The sequence below is a fragment of the Taudactylus pleione genome, unplaced genomic scaffold (assembly GCF_031769625.1).
Source record: "Taudactylus pleione unplaced genomic scaffold, aTauple2 ptg000244l, whole genome shotgun sequence".
In the NCBI taxonomy this organism is placed as follows: domain Eukaryota; kingdom Metazoa; phylum Chordata; class Amphibia; order Anura; family Myobatrachidae; genus Taudactylus; species Taudactylus pleione.
This window is the reverse complement of record NW_028284646.1, coordinates 3,398,016-3,413,696: the sequence shown is the minus strand read 5'-3', so window position 1 is coordinate 3,413,696 and position 15,681 is coordinate 3,398,016. Positions and strand designations below refer to the sequence as shown.

The window sequence follows — 15,681 nt, the reverse complement described above, 5'->3', positions numbered from 1 at the left end:
GTGCCTAACCCTAACCCCCCCCCCCAGTGGTGCCTAACCCTAACCTCCCCCCGATGGTGCCTAACCCTAACCCCCCCCTTCCCGCACTAAACCTAACCCTCCCAGGATGGTGCCTAACCCTAACCTCCCCCCAGTGATGCCTAACCCTAATCCCCTCTCCCCTCAGCCTAACCCTAACCCATCCGGGAGGTCCCTAATCCTAACCTCCCCATCCCCAGGCTAAGGCTAGTTTATTTACCTTCGGGATGTCAGCGTTCGGGATGCCAACATCGGTATCTTGATTTCTTCAGGATCGCGGCATCGGCATCCTAACGGGCGTCGGGATTTCAGCGTCAGTATACCGACGTCCAGCATCCCGTCCGCCGACATCTTAACTGCATCCCGACAGTTATATTGGTCTTTTTTTCTGTAGTGTTTGGAGAATTGGTATACCTTCTTTTCTGACAGCTGGTATAAATGTTATTATTATAATGACTATATATATTATAATTATCATCATTATTTTTAACAGCACCTATTGCAATCCTTCAGGGTTATTTCTTTTAAGCCAAAGCACTTCTTTTTTTAAATAGCTTAGTAAAGATGTAGAAATATGCAATTTGTATGGCCAGTTAAAAAAATTATGCTTAAAAACTTCCTTTTAAAGTCATCTCTAAGTGAACCCCATGTTGCCACCATTCACTCCTGCAATCAAAAAACCTCGGTGCTGAGTCTGAATGAAAAGCCAGACTAGAGGCTAAACTAACATCCCAAAATAGATTGTTATTGTTAATGTTAACTGATGTATACTCCTATATTTTATGTAAAGTATATATTCAGTAAATAAACAAAATTATCATGACCTGTCTTCATGTGTTTTATGAAGTGTTAGGCTGCCAGATAAGAATTGCTCCAGTCACCATGGAATGAAAAGTGACCTGGTGGGAAAGTAGGGATTATTGATCACCAATAACAAAAGTCTATAGTCACTGGTCCTACAGGAAATGCAGAAATTTATATGGACAGAGCGTAATGTTCCCCCCTATACTGATAGGTTTACTATAGGGATCACTACACTTAGCTTGAAGTTCTGTTCATTATTTGGTGAGCAGACCACCAGTCATTCAGGTCTCATGTGACATTACAATACATTATTATACTTACCTCAACACCAGTTGCAGCTAACAGCCACCTAATACACTCCATTCTTCCACGTCCATTGATGTAGTGAAGTTTTGGCTTTGCAGACATGATTAATTTCCCTAAAACAAGAAATTGATTTAAATAATTATTAGATGACACATAACACTCAATTTCATATTTGTCTACACTCCAAAGATGTCTGCATTTTGAGAGATCTCCAGGACTCCTGGGAAGGTTGGTTATACTCCCTGATCACTGTTGAAAATGGCCTGTGATCTCCAACACTGTGGACTGATGTAAAAAATTAACTATAAATTGAAGTTACTCCCGGATTATTAGGAGACCATTAGGGAAGGTAGGCTTACCTCCAAGATACATAACAAATGTAAATTTTAAGAAAATTAAACACTGTTGCCTTAGCCATGAATACTGAGGGGCACTCCCCTGTATGCCACACCACGGCAACAAATAAATTCTTTTTAATAGACCAACCATGATGAGAGAGGCTGGTAAAATAAAAAATAATCTTACCTACAGATCTGATACTGACGTGTACGCATATACAAACCTAATCCGCCAGCACGTTGCAAAAAGTACTCTCTCTTTGGCTATTCACGGTGCCTAAGTGCTACTTGCTAATCTCCCTGAAACAGTTTTTCTAAAATTAGAGAAGAGGGTTTCATTAGAGTGTCACTCCTACCAGGGGGCAGGGGTGCGGACCCAGGCTACAGAAAAAGGAGTCACTCCACATCACTTCCAGTTACATCTACTGAAGGGGATCTATACACTACCTACAGAGGAGTCCTGCTACAGCACTGCTGATGCTGCACATTGCATCTTGTTGATGCTGTTCTGTACTAGATTTTAAGATGACAACAAATAAAATTAATTCATCCTAAACTCTGATATTTATCACACTGGAGCTCATTTTGAGGTGAACACACATGCACCTACAACATATGAAGGGAGATGATAAACATTAAGAAAATATAGGATGCACATAAAAATTAATAAAGGATGCTTACATGATGTATATGTTTAGTTGTACATATCTTATATGGCTATGAATCCCATTAAATATGCTAATATTTGCAAATAAAGAAATTGCATTAACATTATTAAAGTTGATTATATTTGCTCTGCTGTGCACTATAGGATTCAATTGCAATGCTCTCTGCTACATAGGCTATCTGCTCCAGGATGGGTGTGGTACAAAATGACAACATTCAATATGTCGACATGAACATTATATCGACATGCATAATGTCAACGTGGTCACAGTGTCGTCATTGTGCATGTTGACAATGTTTTTCTATTGTTAGAATCCTAACCCTACACACAACGATTTACTAAATTAACGATTTTAGTAAACGATTATCAGTAATTTTTTCAAGGGAAAAATGAACGAAAATTGTTTACTAAATCGTTCATTTACTAAATGTAATGAACGATTTTTTTGAACTACAAACAATTTTTACATATTCCCTTACTGAAAATCGTTGAGTTGGTCAGTCTGACTGAACTACAAACTACAAATGTGAACGTGCATGAACGATAATCGTTAATCGTTTTATCTCGATTTAACGATAAACGATATCGTTATTGATAATCGTTCAAAAAATCGTTGTGTGTGTATGCACCTTTTATCTGTAAAATCGATATATAACAAATTTTTTAATGTTGACATGTTCACTGTCCCCATTACAACCATGCCAACATTCTGGTGTTGGCATTCATAATGACTAAATACCCTCCAGGACAGGCTATCTGTGAACAAAAAATTACAGTTGTCATAAGATTAGATTAGTCACAGGCACGAAAGAAAAAATCAAAGTCTGGTGGTTAGGGTAGAGGTGTATGGTCATGCCTGGTCCAGAATATGTTACTCATGTACTGGCCATAACAACTTGGGAGTGTGGCTTCATCTTCCTTGTAGGCCAAGGCATGGAGGCCAGGCCCGAGAAATTATATATATCTATATAATAAGCGAGAAAATGTGTGTGTGTGTGGGTCTCTCTGTTTGTCCTTTATGTACGGACAGAGTTTTGTACCTAGCTCCATCAAATCTGGCTTGGTGGTGTAGTTTGACCAGTATTAGGTTTTTGGCTATGTTTGAAGTTCGTAAGGGCTATAGAGGTCTACATGTTGCCCACCAACAAGGCCATGGAGTCTCTTGATTTGTAATTTTGGTTTAAGCAAGTTCGCTCAGGATGTCTTCCAGTGCCTAATACTGCACTGATCTCAAGGCACAGGCTGATATGTACCAGTGGGGGAACGGCAGAGCTCCAACGGAAGAGAAGTGAGTCAGAGGATCAACTGTCACATTGCACCTGCACTGACAGTTACTAATTTCCTCCATGCACATTTTCATATGCCATAGTCTCCAATGTTGGTCTGCAATGTAAAAAATGAAGGAAGCAGATCTACTTCAAGGTCCATTCCTCAACCCTGGCAACGCCGGGAATCCCAGATAGTGTGAGTGTGTAAATAAAATGTTGTGGGGGGGGACTTGGTGCAGAATGGGGGGCAGCACAGGGGGAGCAGGGCCGGCCTGAGAGGAGGGCATGGCCATACCTGGTGCAGAATGTCGACATTTGACATGTTGACCTCCCGCCCATGTCAACATATATATTACACACAAATTAGGGAGCAATTATTCATATTTTTTTGGTTAGTGAGACAGTGAATAAGACAAAGCTAACAAGACAAACAATTTCACAGGAGCAGAGTCGTAACTAGGGTAGTGTGACCTGTGCAATGGCACAGGGCACCACATGGCAGGGGGTGCGGTTTGGGCCTGTCAATTTTTCTGTTTATTATCATTCTCACTTGTAGCTTCCTCTTATTTTATCCCCAGCATCTCCTGGCTGCTCCTATCTCTTCCCTGGCCCTTCCCCATGAGGCCATGCCCTTTTTCAGGTGCACTTATATCCCTATTTAAATAATAGGGGGGAGAGGGCACCAATGCTCTCTATGGCACAGGGCACCAAAAATTCTAGTTATGGCTCTGCACAGGAGTCAAGAACTGAATTTCAAGGTAATAAAAAAAACAGTTGGGTAACACAGTGTCACAGTCAGGGGCGTATCTATAATGGGTGCAAGGTGGGCCCACACTGCACACCCTGCACCCATAGAGTTTTAAGGGGTAAATTTACTAAAGTGAGAGTTTTTAGAAATGGAAATGTTGCCCATAGCAACCAATCAGATTCTAGCTATTATCTACTAGAAGGTGCTTTATAAATGTTAAGTAGAATCTGATTGGTTGCTATGGGCAACATCTCCACTTCTAAAAACTCTCACATTAGTAAATATACCCCTTATACTTACCTCTCCGAAGTCCCGTGTCAGCTGTCATAAGCTTGGGTAAAATGCCAGGAAAATGTCTGCTGAGGTTTGCTCATGAGCAGTGGGGAAATTGCCAGGGAAATGGAGTCCACGCCATTTTCCCGGTGACCTGCTCATGCACAGTAGATGCTGTGCACAGACTAGTGCCCAGAGACTACTGCTGCGCTGCGGTCAGTCCACTGCTGGCCGCCGGGGAGAGAGTAGGGGGCCCCGGATGGGGAATGCACACGGCCCCCTCCTGTCTTAATAAGCCCCTGGTCACAGTGGTTAGCATTGTTGCATTACAACACTGGTTTTATTCGTATGCAAATACAGTTTATGCATAATTTTCTGTAAAGAATACCTCATACTTGCCAACTCTCCCTGAAATAGTAGGAATCTCCCTGTCTCCCTGAAGAGTCTAGTAATATTCATAATTGCACCTTACCCCCATTATGAAGCTGTTATATAAAAGAAAAAACAGAGATATATTCATTCAAATGGGATCATTAGTATAATTTCCCTGCATTGGTTAAGAGGCACAATGATATCTATGGCTACATGCATTTTCTGAATGGTGCAACCCGGGATTTTATGCCCGGGCTGCACCTAGAAGCTTCCCATTGGCCAGCTAGGGCTGATGACATCATCAGTGGCAGTCGGAGAGCGCGCAAGGCCAGATTCAGAGGAATATAGTGCCAGTGGGGACAGCGTGCAAGAGAACATTGCCAGTGGGCAAATATATGAGCTATTAACAAGAGCTATTCAGGGGTCTATTTACTAAGCAGTCTTAGGAGAAGTGAAAAGTGAAGAATCAGCTCCCAACTGTCATTTTTCAAAAACAGGCTGTGAGATGGCAGTTAGGAGCTGATTGGCTGGCACCTAATCACTTTTCACTCTTCACTTTTCACTTCTCCTAACACTGCTTAGTAAATAGACACCCTAATCTCTTTTCATATGGAACAAATATGGAAATTAGTTGTTAACACATGTCTTTGAACTTTAAAAATTTAAAAATTATGTAAAAAATAAAAATTGTTGTGGATCTGGATATCTTGCATTTTATTTTATTTTAATAGCATAATCTCTATATTTTGTGCCAGCAAAGTGAAAAACTGTGAATAACCCATCTTATATCTGAAAGGGTTTGACCTGGGAATTTCCCGGGTCTCGGGTGTGGTGTGGGGTGAAAAACCCGGGTCTGAGCAGAGAAATTCCCGGGTCATATGTCTGAAAGTGGTATTAGTAGAAAGATCTCTTTAATTGCTGTCAAGTAAGTATAACCTTTATGGTCCATCAGCTTTTTAATATCTTCTCCATTAACCTCCATGTACAGTCTGTGCTGTGTCATCTGCAGGTGCACAGATCGGGAGGGCCCACGATCGCGGGGGCGGGGCTTAGCACCAGGGAACGGGGCTTAGCACCAGGGGGGGTAGCAGTGACGGCCGCTCGGCGCATGTGCGGGCACTTTGTCACAGTATTTTTTCCGGTAATACCGTAACTAGTGTGCGGATGGGATTCGCAGGGACAGAGGGGGTCATTCAGACCCGGTCGCAAGCACCGATGTGCTCGCAACCGGGTCGATGGGCAGCCCTGCGCTCGCGCAGCGGACGCACTGCGCACGCGCAAGCCCCGGAGCGAGAGAGGAACTCTCTCGCTCCGGAGCTCGCTACAAAAGGGGCGGCTGTCGATGTTGATCGACAGCTCGCCCCTTTTTTGTAGGCGGGCCGGGGGGGTGTGGTTTCCAAAATGGAGGCGTTCCTTAAGGAACGCCTACCGTTTTGTGGGCGGCCGCACTGACATCATCAGTGATGTCAGTGGGGAACTTCCTACTCCATCAGTGCAGAAAGCTCCCTGGGGCTTGCGAGTGCCCAGACCCAACCTTAGGGTCTGGTCGCAAGCCCCGATGGTCGCGATGGTGATCACCATCGCGACCATCACCCTGGTTGCTAGCTAAGCTGTGGGTGGTAACCCACAGCTTAGCTTGCGACCAGTAGGCCGCACCAAAAAAAAAGAGCGATCGCTTCTTGCGACCACCTCTGAATGAGGTCCAGAGCTTTTTCGCAAGCTCTATCCCTGCAAGGGATTTGTAGTAAATCCCTGTGATATTGCCTGAATTCGCAATGCGAATTCAGTCGATAATATCACACTACAATCTGCATTACAAATGCGGATTGTAGTAAATAGAGCCCATAAACATCATTATTGTCTGGATAATGTTATGGCGGTGTGATAATATATTCATTGGTTATCAGCGCCAGATAGCTACATGTTACTGACTAACAAGTGATAGTGGAAGCCAATGGAATGAGTGTATATTCTGTTCGAGCAAAATAAGCTTTCAATATATAATGTCACTAATAAATATTGAAAGGAACTAGAAATGTATTACACAAGCATACATTAATTTTATAGGTGTAACCATGTGGTTCTGTCGTGTCATCTCCATGACACAATAGACACCCTGTTTAATAAGCACATTAGGCATGCTTAGATTGATACCACTTAGAATTCACTTGTGAGTAATGTTTTTCTATAGGACTACATATCTTAAAAGACTCCCTAAATCAGCACTTTCACATGCCTGGAGCTTACCAACACAAGAGATGATTTCCACAGCCAATTTAATAATTTTAGACAATTTATATATATATTGGTGTGGGTTGCACCAAAATGACCAGCAATCCCAACATTTGATAGGGATCTATTCAGTTGGTGACAGTAAAGCTAGGTACTGTATACACCTGGACTTTTTCACTCTTGATCAGACCAACTTTATAATTTTCAGAGTGATTAAACAACCTAATACCCCTTTCAGATATAAGACCCGAGAAATACACAGGTACTTCAATGGGGTCTGAGACCCCCATTCACACTACACCAAAAACCCAGTAAATTCCAGGGATGGATACGGTCACACTGAACCCGGGTCTGCCCTGGAATTTGGTGTGGATTTAAAGCAGGGGTCTTCAAACTTGGCCCTCCAGCTGCTGTGGAACTACACATCCCAGCATGCACTGCCACCTTTTTGATATAACAGCATGCTAAAACTATGTGCAGTGCATGCTGGGATGTGTAGTTCCACAGCATCTGGAGGGCCAAATTTGAAGACCCCTGATTTAAAGGGACACTTTGATTTTTGTTCACAGTAATAACAATATACAAAAATTTGTATTTTAGAGTAAAGGCCACAAATTTTGTTTGTTTCCAATGATTTTTTTGTTTTTTTTATTGAAAACCAATAAATGTTTACATTACAATAATACAATTATGAAGATAGCCTTAATAAAGTTTTGGCCTATACAAAGACAACATTTTCACATAAAAAGTTAAACATAAAATAATACACACTTAAATGTGTTTGCTCCCTAGTCATGTGGTCCGGGTATCTGCAGCTGACGTCATCTGCAGGTGCACAAAACAGCCAATGAGAAAGTTTTCTTAAAACCTGGGTCTAAAAACCTGGGTTAGATGCAGTCACACTAGAGCCTCCCCGGGTTGCAACCGGGAAAAACCCTGGTACAGAGCAGGGTCATGGACCCAGGACTTTGACCCGGGTCGTTTCTGCTCACACATATCAAAAACTCAGCTTGATGCACGTTCATGGCCAAAAATCTGGGTTTTTGCTGTATGTGTGAACCCTTTCATTTGGGACATCCAATTTTGAGTGTACACACTAGCAATTTATTCCAATCCAAATGATTATCTGTCCTAACATTGTCACAAAGGTTACGTTTTTAATGGGCCTATTTATTTCACATTTTCGGGGGATACCAGCAAATATTAAGTATCCCATAGATATATTATGGAGGGAACGCAGCAGATATCTCCGATATCAGCTGTGGTCCCTCCATTTCCGACAGCAGCCACAGCCCTATAGGTTTCTTTGAGGGTTGTGATGCTGTCAGATACCCCAGCTAACACCATCTGAAGTTGGCGTTGAGCTGAGGGGCATTTTAAGAGAGGAGGGGGCCCCTGTGCAGACCGGCCCGGGCCCTCTCTTCTCTCCAGCAGTGCAGTGGCAGCAGTAGATTCTAGCAAAGTGCCAGAATCTACTGAGCATGCGCCGGTCTCCAGGAAAATGGAGCCTGCTGCGTTTTCCCAGGGTCAACAGTACTGCGCATGCGTAAGTCACCGGGGAAATGGCCGCTGACATTTTCCCAGTGATTTTTGCTGCCGTGCAGTACCGGCCCGGCAGTGAAGCACTCTGGAGACAACAGACAGGTAAATATAACGACTATAATGGATGCAGAGTGTGCGGTGTGGGGCCCGCTGGACCCAGGGGCCTGTGTGCACCGCACTCCCTGCACCCATTACAGATATGCCCTGGTTGAGCTGCTGTAGCCAATGAGCTACACTTCACAAATTTTACCATGGTCAGTAGACTGCACATGCGTAGGCACCCCGATAGAGGAGCAAAGAAACCGCTATTGCGGTCACTTCACTCCTTTCGGAGCCCCTGTCCCTGCATGTACTTTTTGATACATTGTGGTGGTATTATCACATATTGCAATGAGATTTTGTAATATCATGCCCAGATCGCATTGAGTATGTAATAATTGATAAATAAGCCTCTAAATCCACACAATCACATCTGTATTCACACTAAATGCACACAATCACAATTGGATCCTCACTAAATTCACACAAACACACCTGTATCCACACTAAATTTACACATACACACAAGGATCAACACTAAATTCACACTAGGGGCCCTATTTACTACAATCCCCATTAAAATGCAGATTGTAGTGTGATATTACCAATTGAATTCACATTGTGAATTCAGGCAATATCACAGGGATGTATTAAAAATCTCTTGCAGAGACAGAGCTTGCAATAAAGTTCTGCTGCCGCTACCTCCCCCGTGATAGCGCCCATGTGACCCCCCCCCCTTTAATTTCACTTACCTCCGGTGATCGGTGCTCCGGTGATGTCCTCCGTGGCTCCGGTCAGCCGGTCTCCCATCTTGCACTGTGCAGGATGGGAGACCAGCTGACCGGAGCCACGGAAGACATCACCGCAGCATCGATCACCGACCCTGGACTCAGGTAAGTTTTTTTTTTACTATTTTCTTTTTCAGCAGTGATCAGCTTGTGGTCTGTTTAGACAACAAAGCTTTGCCTGTTAGAGCAGAGCAGGAATCCGGTAACTGGGGGAGAGCCTGGATAATGCCACCGCCAGGTGGCGTTATTATCACAGGGCTTCCCCCGGTATTTTTTCACATTTTATTTTTAGTAAATCTCAGGCAGATCGCATTTCCCATTACAAATATGGGAAATGCGATCTGATTACTAAAAATATGTGATAATTAGGACTTGGAGTAGAATTTTACTAATTCTACTCCAATTGCCCTTTAATAAATTTAGGTGATACTAAAATAATGTGAAAAGGGTGTGAAAACACTCTTTTTCACTTTATTTTAGTAAAAATAATATTAATAAATAGTGCCCTAAGACCCCTCCAGAACAACTCTAAATTCATATAACCCGGGTCCACACTTAACTGAAAACATTATCATGAATAAGGCAAAGTTCCTGGTATGATAATGTATGGATCCAGCAGGATCTAGGAGCCTTTGGGCATGATGATAAGTTGGAGATAATTACAGAATATGTACTCCAGCATTATAAGCATGGGGAAAAATGTGCATATTTGGCTCTATGCCTTGTTCTACGCATCTTGCATCATCTCTATGATAATTGTCCAACCAAGGGCGGGATGTACTATAGGCAAAAATGCGGTAAAACCACTGCTCAGTTTTCGGGGGTTTTACCGCATTCCCCAAATGTAATAAGCACCGGAATGCATCGCTTCGTCCTGGTAGGTAACGCCACCTTCAGGTGGCATTACCCAATAGAACCTTATGGTCTTTTTATCGGGACGCTCCCATCACCCTCCGTGGCCCGGACAGGGGGGATGTACTGCATCATGCAATGCTTAGTACATCCCGCCAAAAGTGTTTGTGTGGGTCGGACTTTTGTGTGAATTTAGTGTGGATGCAGCAAGATCCACATACATAAATTTGGCTTTTACTCAGGGGCAAATGCAGGATTTCTAAAGTGGGTTTCCAAATTTAGATTTTAGAGTGAGTGTAGCATTCAATAAAGAGCGCCAAATAAGCACATAAGAAGCTATAGTCTGCCTCATACAAAGTGTTATATTTCTGACATATACAGATAAGGAAAAGGTTAAAATCCCATAATAAGTGTACATACATAATATAACCAGTAAGAGAGAGGACTAAGCTCTCTAAGCACACAATCTCTTCCTGCTGACAGCTGCTCTCTAGTCCCCCTGATTCAGCGCTCTGTCCGCATGCACAGCAGACTAGGGGCCTTATTTATCAACGAGTTTTACAATTCACGAGTGATAACACTTGTTGCGTATGATAATGGTGCTCCAGCCAATGAGCTCTCAACTGCCATCTATTTGAAAAATGACAGTTGGGAACTGATTGGCTGGAGCACCATTTATCATACTCAACAAGTGTTATCACTCGCTGTGAATGAAAAAACTTGTTGATAAATAAGACCCTTGGTAGGCAATGCTGCTACCACTGGGCATGTGCAGCAGCTCCATTCTGTCCCTAATACTGCATGTTGCGGCCGCAGCTCTAGCAAAAACATATTATATACTACTGATATAGCGGTAATTATTTGAACCGCTGGGCGAGGGGAGGGAGGGGGGTCAGATAAACTGGACCCCCTGAGTTTGCCTATGTTACTGTATACTTAGTAGATTTAGAGGCTTTTATCCTCTTCTGTGGCTATGTTTGATCCAGCTGCCTGGTTATTGGACAGAGTAGCGGGATCTTCTTCTGTATAGGCACCTTAATATAAGGAATGTTACAACTGAGTGCCACACATTTCTATACGATCAGTGTTATAAACCATGCATTCCACATTGAACTATGTGGCAAAATGAATGTGTATTAAACAACATATAGGCATAACTGGTAAGTTTTCTCACCACACTGAATAACAATGAATTACATTATGTGATGTTAATAACTATTAATGATCTTATAATAGGACCATTGCCTGGTGTTTATGCTATCACATTTCTGTCACTACAGAGAGGTGTTTTCAGGTCTCGTTACCTGATATTATCATAGTATTATATCCCCATGAGTATTTTATTTCCCCATAGATGTTTCTTTATCAGTAACAATGCCTGAAGGCATATTACTGATTTAGCTGGATCTAATTTCATGCTGTTCTAAGAAACTCTGTGGGGTCTATGTATTAATAATCGCGTTACTGCCGTTACTGAAGTGAAAGACTTCCCCGGGGGAAGCTGACACTGTGCATGTGCACAGCATCAGCTTCCAGGGCCGGCCGGGGGCTGCTGGGGAGAGATTAAAAGATTTCTCTCCTGCACCGGGAGCCCCCATAGGCTTACAGTAGCTTCGCTTTTTGGAGTTTAATACATAGGGGTCAGATGGTAACACGCATTGATAATAATGTAATTAGCACTGTGCTGGAGAGTTCTGTGAAATTTCCTGTTTGTGCTATTCGTACACAGCAACAATACATAAAATTATTCAGAAACTGATTGATACATAGGCCCCTGTATTTTGGCACTATAAAATGTTATGTTTATTCTATATATGTAATATATTGTGCATTTCTAACTGTGCAGAATTTCACTGAAAAGTAAGATGACGGCATTCACATGCCCACAAAAAGCACAAATAAGATAAGATGCAGAAACAGAAAGCTGCAATTATCACTAGCATTTTTCTATCTTTAGTCTAAAACAAGCAGTTTAGCAACAAGTTCAACAAACATCTGCAAACTACCTTCTGCAGAGAGCTGAGAACAGAGCAGAACGTACAGACAAGGAAAGCTTACCCAATATGCAGGTAAGGAGTCCAGCAGCAGATGTGCACATAGATCGCTCACTGCAGCTACTGCCAAAAACAAGGGCGTGGCGTATGGTGTAACCCAGCAATCAGGGTGCAGCATGCTGCTAGATTTACATATAGAAGAACACACACTTTCCTGATGGTTTTACAGTTTACAAATGAGACGATAGACCCTGGGAGGGTGAGCATGAGGAATCCTACTAGTACCAATAATAACTGTACAGTGTAATACAAGTAACTGACACTGTTCAGCAGTAGCCATAATGTTAGTAAATCAGGATTCCTAGCCTACATATTGTGCTCAGCACTCCTCTGCTCTGTGGATGTGAGGGACGGGTGTAACATCTGTCACCGCATTGATCGCTAGATTCACTATAGGCTGATCTGATTGGATAGGCGGGTGTGTCCCCTTCCTTCCTCGACCTTCTCTCCTGATGCTCAGCGCTCCGTTGTAGAGACCGGCGGGGTCCCAGCATAGAAGAAAATGTACTTCCACATCCACAATGGCACTGCACGTAGCAGAATGCCCTGTTTTTTTCTCTTGTGTAAATCACCAATGATGAGCTTAAATTAATATCTTAGGTAAGGAGAGACATGCGTGCTCTCTATGCAGTCACTAAGCAGTAGCGATGTCAGCTTCGATATAATTAGGGGCATATTTTTTATTACTTGTGGTCTGCCTCCGGTACTTATGTGCCACAATGTATCAACACGAGTTGTGGAATGTAGCCCACAGGCTACAATAGCTAATGGCATCGATTAACTGTTGTGGCGAAGGAAAGCATTCCGGAGCTTGGTAAATTTGCCAGTTGAACAGCCCCCATAGAAATTTGGGGGACTGCTTTTGGGAACAAAAACTGAGGGAGCACAACAGCGGTCTCCCCTTCTTACATATTGGGGATTCTTCATTTCTTAGGGTACTCCCTGTAAGCAGCTTTTTGGGGGGGATATCCCACAAAACAGCATTGATAAATGTGCCCCTGAACTGATGAATTTTAAATGTTACTCGAAAAATATATGTTTAGGTAAAAAAATATATTTTTAATTATTGATTAAAATATTTTATTTAAAAAAAATATGCATAGGGGGTGTCTCAAACAGGTAGTCAGGATCCCGAATGTGACCATCCTGACGGTCACAGTACTGGCAGCAGAATCCTGACAGTCAAAATACCAATGAATTCCGACGGTGAGTATTAGGGTAAGGATTAGGGTTAGGCTGCGGGAGGGGTGGGTTGGGGTTGGGTTAGTGTTAGAATATTCACAAAAAAATTGTTAGGATCTAGACTGACGGGATTCCGCTGTCAGTATTGTGACCATAGGGATGGTCACTGCCGGGATATTGTAAAACTACCTCCATTGGCATCATATCGCCACTAACATTACCCACCACCCCCTTATTATGCTGTATATCCCCCCACCCCTCAGTGCAATACAGCCCTGTTTTTTTTGCACCCCTCACCTTCTCCCCTGTGACTGGTGTAACTTGTTTTTACTATTTTACCCCCCTCCCCCACGACCCAGAGTCAAATTACTTTAATGAAGCATTACCGGCCCCAACACCCAACCCCCGGTGCAAGTAGAGCCCCTCTAGGGGTATTACCCTCACCCTCATGGGGCATTACCTATTCCCCTCCAACACAAGCAGAACACAGTGGAGCTTGTGTCAGGGGGGACTGATGATCAGTCTCCCCTGTTACAACTTCTCTCTGCAGCCAAAGAGGGCTGAGAGGAGCGGGAGTGAATTAAGTTCTCCTCCTTGCACTTTGTCCCCAGCTTATGCGCTCCAGAATGCCATTCGCATAACATTCAGAGGGGTGATTTTGGCAGTGATGTCGGTGATCACGAACAGTTACATCACTGACTGAGAGGCCAGGAGCAAGAAGAAATCTGTTCTGCACATGTGCAGAATTAATTTCCTTTCTAAAAGCCAAGGGATGCACCCAGATGGCACAGTCACATTTGGTGCGACCATGTCAGCCAAAGCCTAGCTGACTGCAGTCGTAAACCTTGTGACTACCCCAGTTAAGTGGTTAAAGTGTTTCTTGAATGTTCTATCCCCCCCCAGATGTTTCTTCTCGAGAAACAATGAGTAAATGCAGGGTCACAGGTTCAGTTGGATCTTATTTCACTCCCTGTAAAAATAATGCTTCATTTTGTCACAAAAGGGGGAATATTTTATTCTATATACGTAATAAAGTCATTGCAATTCTACAATATTTCTCTGATAGTAAGATGACTCAATTTACATGTGCTTGGTGTGTCCACAGTTGTCACTACATAAAACACTATTGTACAATACTCTGCAAGTAGCATAACACCCTCTTTTGTAAGTAACTTAAATGCATTTTATACAATAGTAATTGGATTATTTATGGATGGGTGGATGCTTTGCCAGAGCTAGAATTACTACTGGAAAAGACATTGGGTATGGTGATAAAAAATAAGTAAAGCACTGTGTAAAGATGCGGTATTATATAATTCTACATTACTATATCAGTGGTAATCAGGTATATTCTGCTATGCTCATGCACTGGTGAGAACTGTGTTAGGAAAGGAGCAGTATTTCTCTGTTATATTGGACATTTGCCTGGTGTCACCTAGGGAGGAACCCCAAATTATATGCCAGAGAGAAGGAGCAGGGAGTCTGCATACACAAGACAGCTGGGGTCAGTGCACTGCTCCCCATGTGACTAGATGATGTAGTCCCAGTCACGGTCGTAACTAAAAGTCTGCAACCATTGTCACTGCGCAGGGCTCTGTGGGTGGCACCATCACTGCTGCACAGCCCTTGCTTCTCACTAGCAAGGTGCCCAAAACGACACCCTGCAGCTAGTAATGCTGTGTTATCTCTTTAGACGCTACAGGCAGGCATCCTGTCGTGTATACAGCTGCACAAATGCTGTGCTTCCCTGCTGTGCTTCTGTGTTCTGGCTTGCCCCGCCCCTGGTAGATGACATCATGTGCAAAAGGGGTGGGGCTGAAACAGGGCGCATTAAAACCCTGTTATGACTTTGGTCCCAGTCCATGTTGTGAATAGAGAAAAAGAAAGCTGTGTATGTCACTATCTATGCCTCATACAAAGTGTAGTATATGTTATACTTCAGACATATACAGGAAAGGAAAAGTTTAAAATCCCATAATAAATTTACATACATAATATAAACAGTAAGAGAAAAAACTGAGTTCTCTAAGCACACATTCTTCCACCTCATGGTAAGATGCCTGTCTCTTCCTGCTGGCAGCTGCTCTCTGTTCCTTCTGACCTAGTGTTCTGATTGAGTGCTCTGTCCACACACACAGCAGACTTGGTAGGCAAAGCTGCTGCCACTGGGCATGTGCAGAAGTCCATTCCGTCCCTAA

General features: G+C 43.0%; 1 protein-coding gene across 2 annotated transcripts in view; it reads right to left on the bottom strand.

Annotated features, from left to right (window-relative positions):
• The window catches only part of LOC148516646 (glutathione S-transferase 3-like), a 43,378-nt gene that overhangs the window by 25,340 nt on the left and 2,357 nt on the right, over positions 1-15,681 (bottom strand). The window contains exons 1-2 of one of the 2 annotated variants that reach the window (XM_088479689.1): positions 12,306-12,410; positions 1,144-1,241 (exon numbers count right to left, since the gene is read on the bottom strand). In XM_088479689.1, coding sequence (XP_088335815.1) covers positions 1,144-1,241; positions 12,306-12,345 — 138 coding nt within the window. In that variant the 5' untranslated portion in view covers positions 12,346-12,410. Of the gene's footprint in view, positions 1-1,143; positions 1,242-12,305; positions 12,411-15,681 lie in introns of those variants that run through there. The other variant, XM_088479690.1, reaches the window with a different exon arrangement.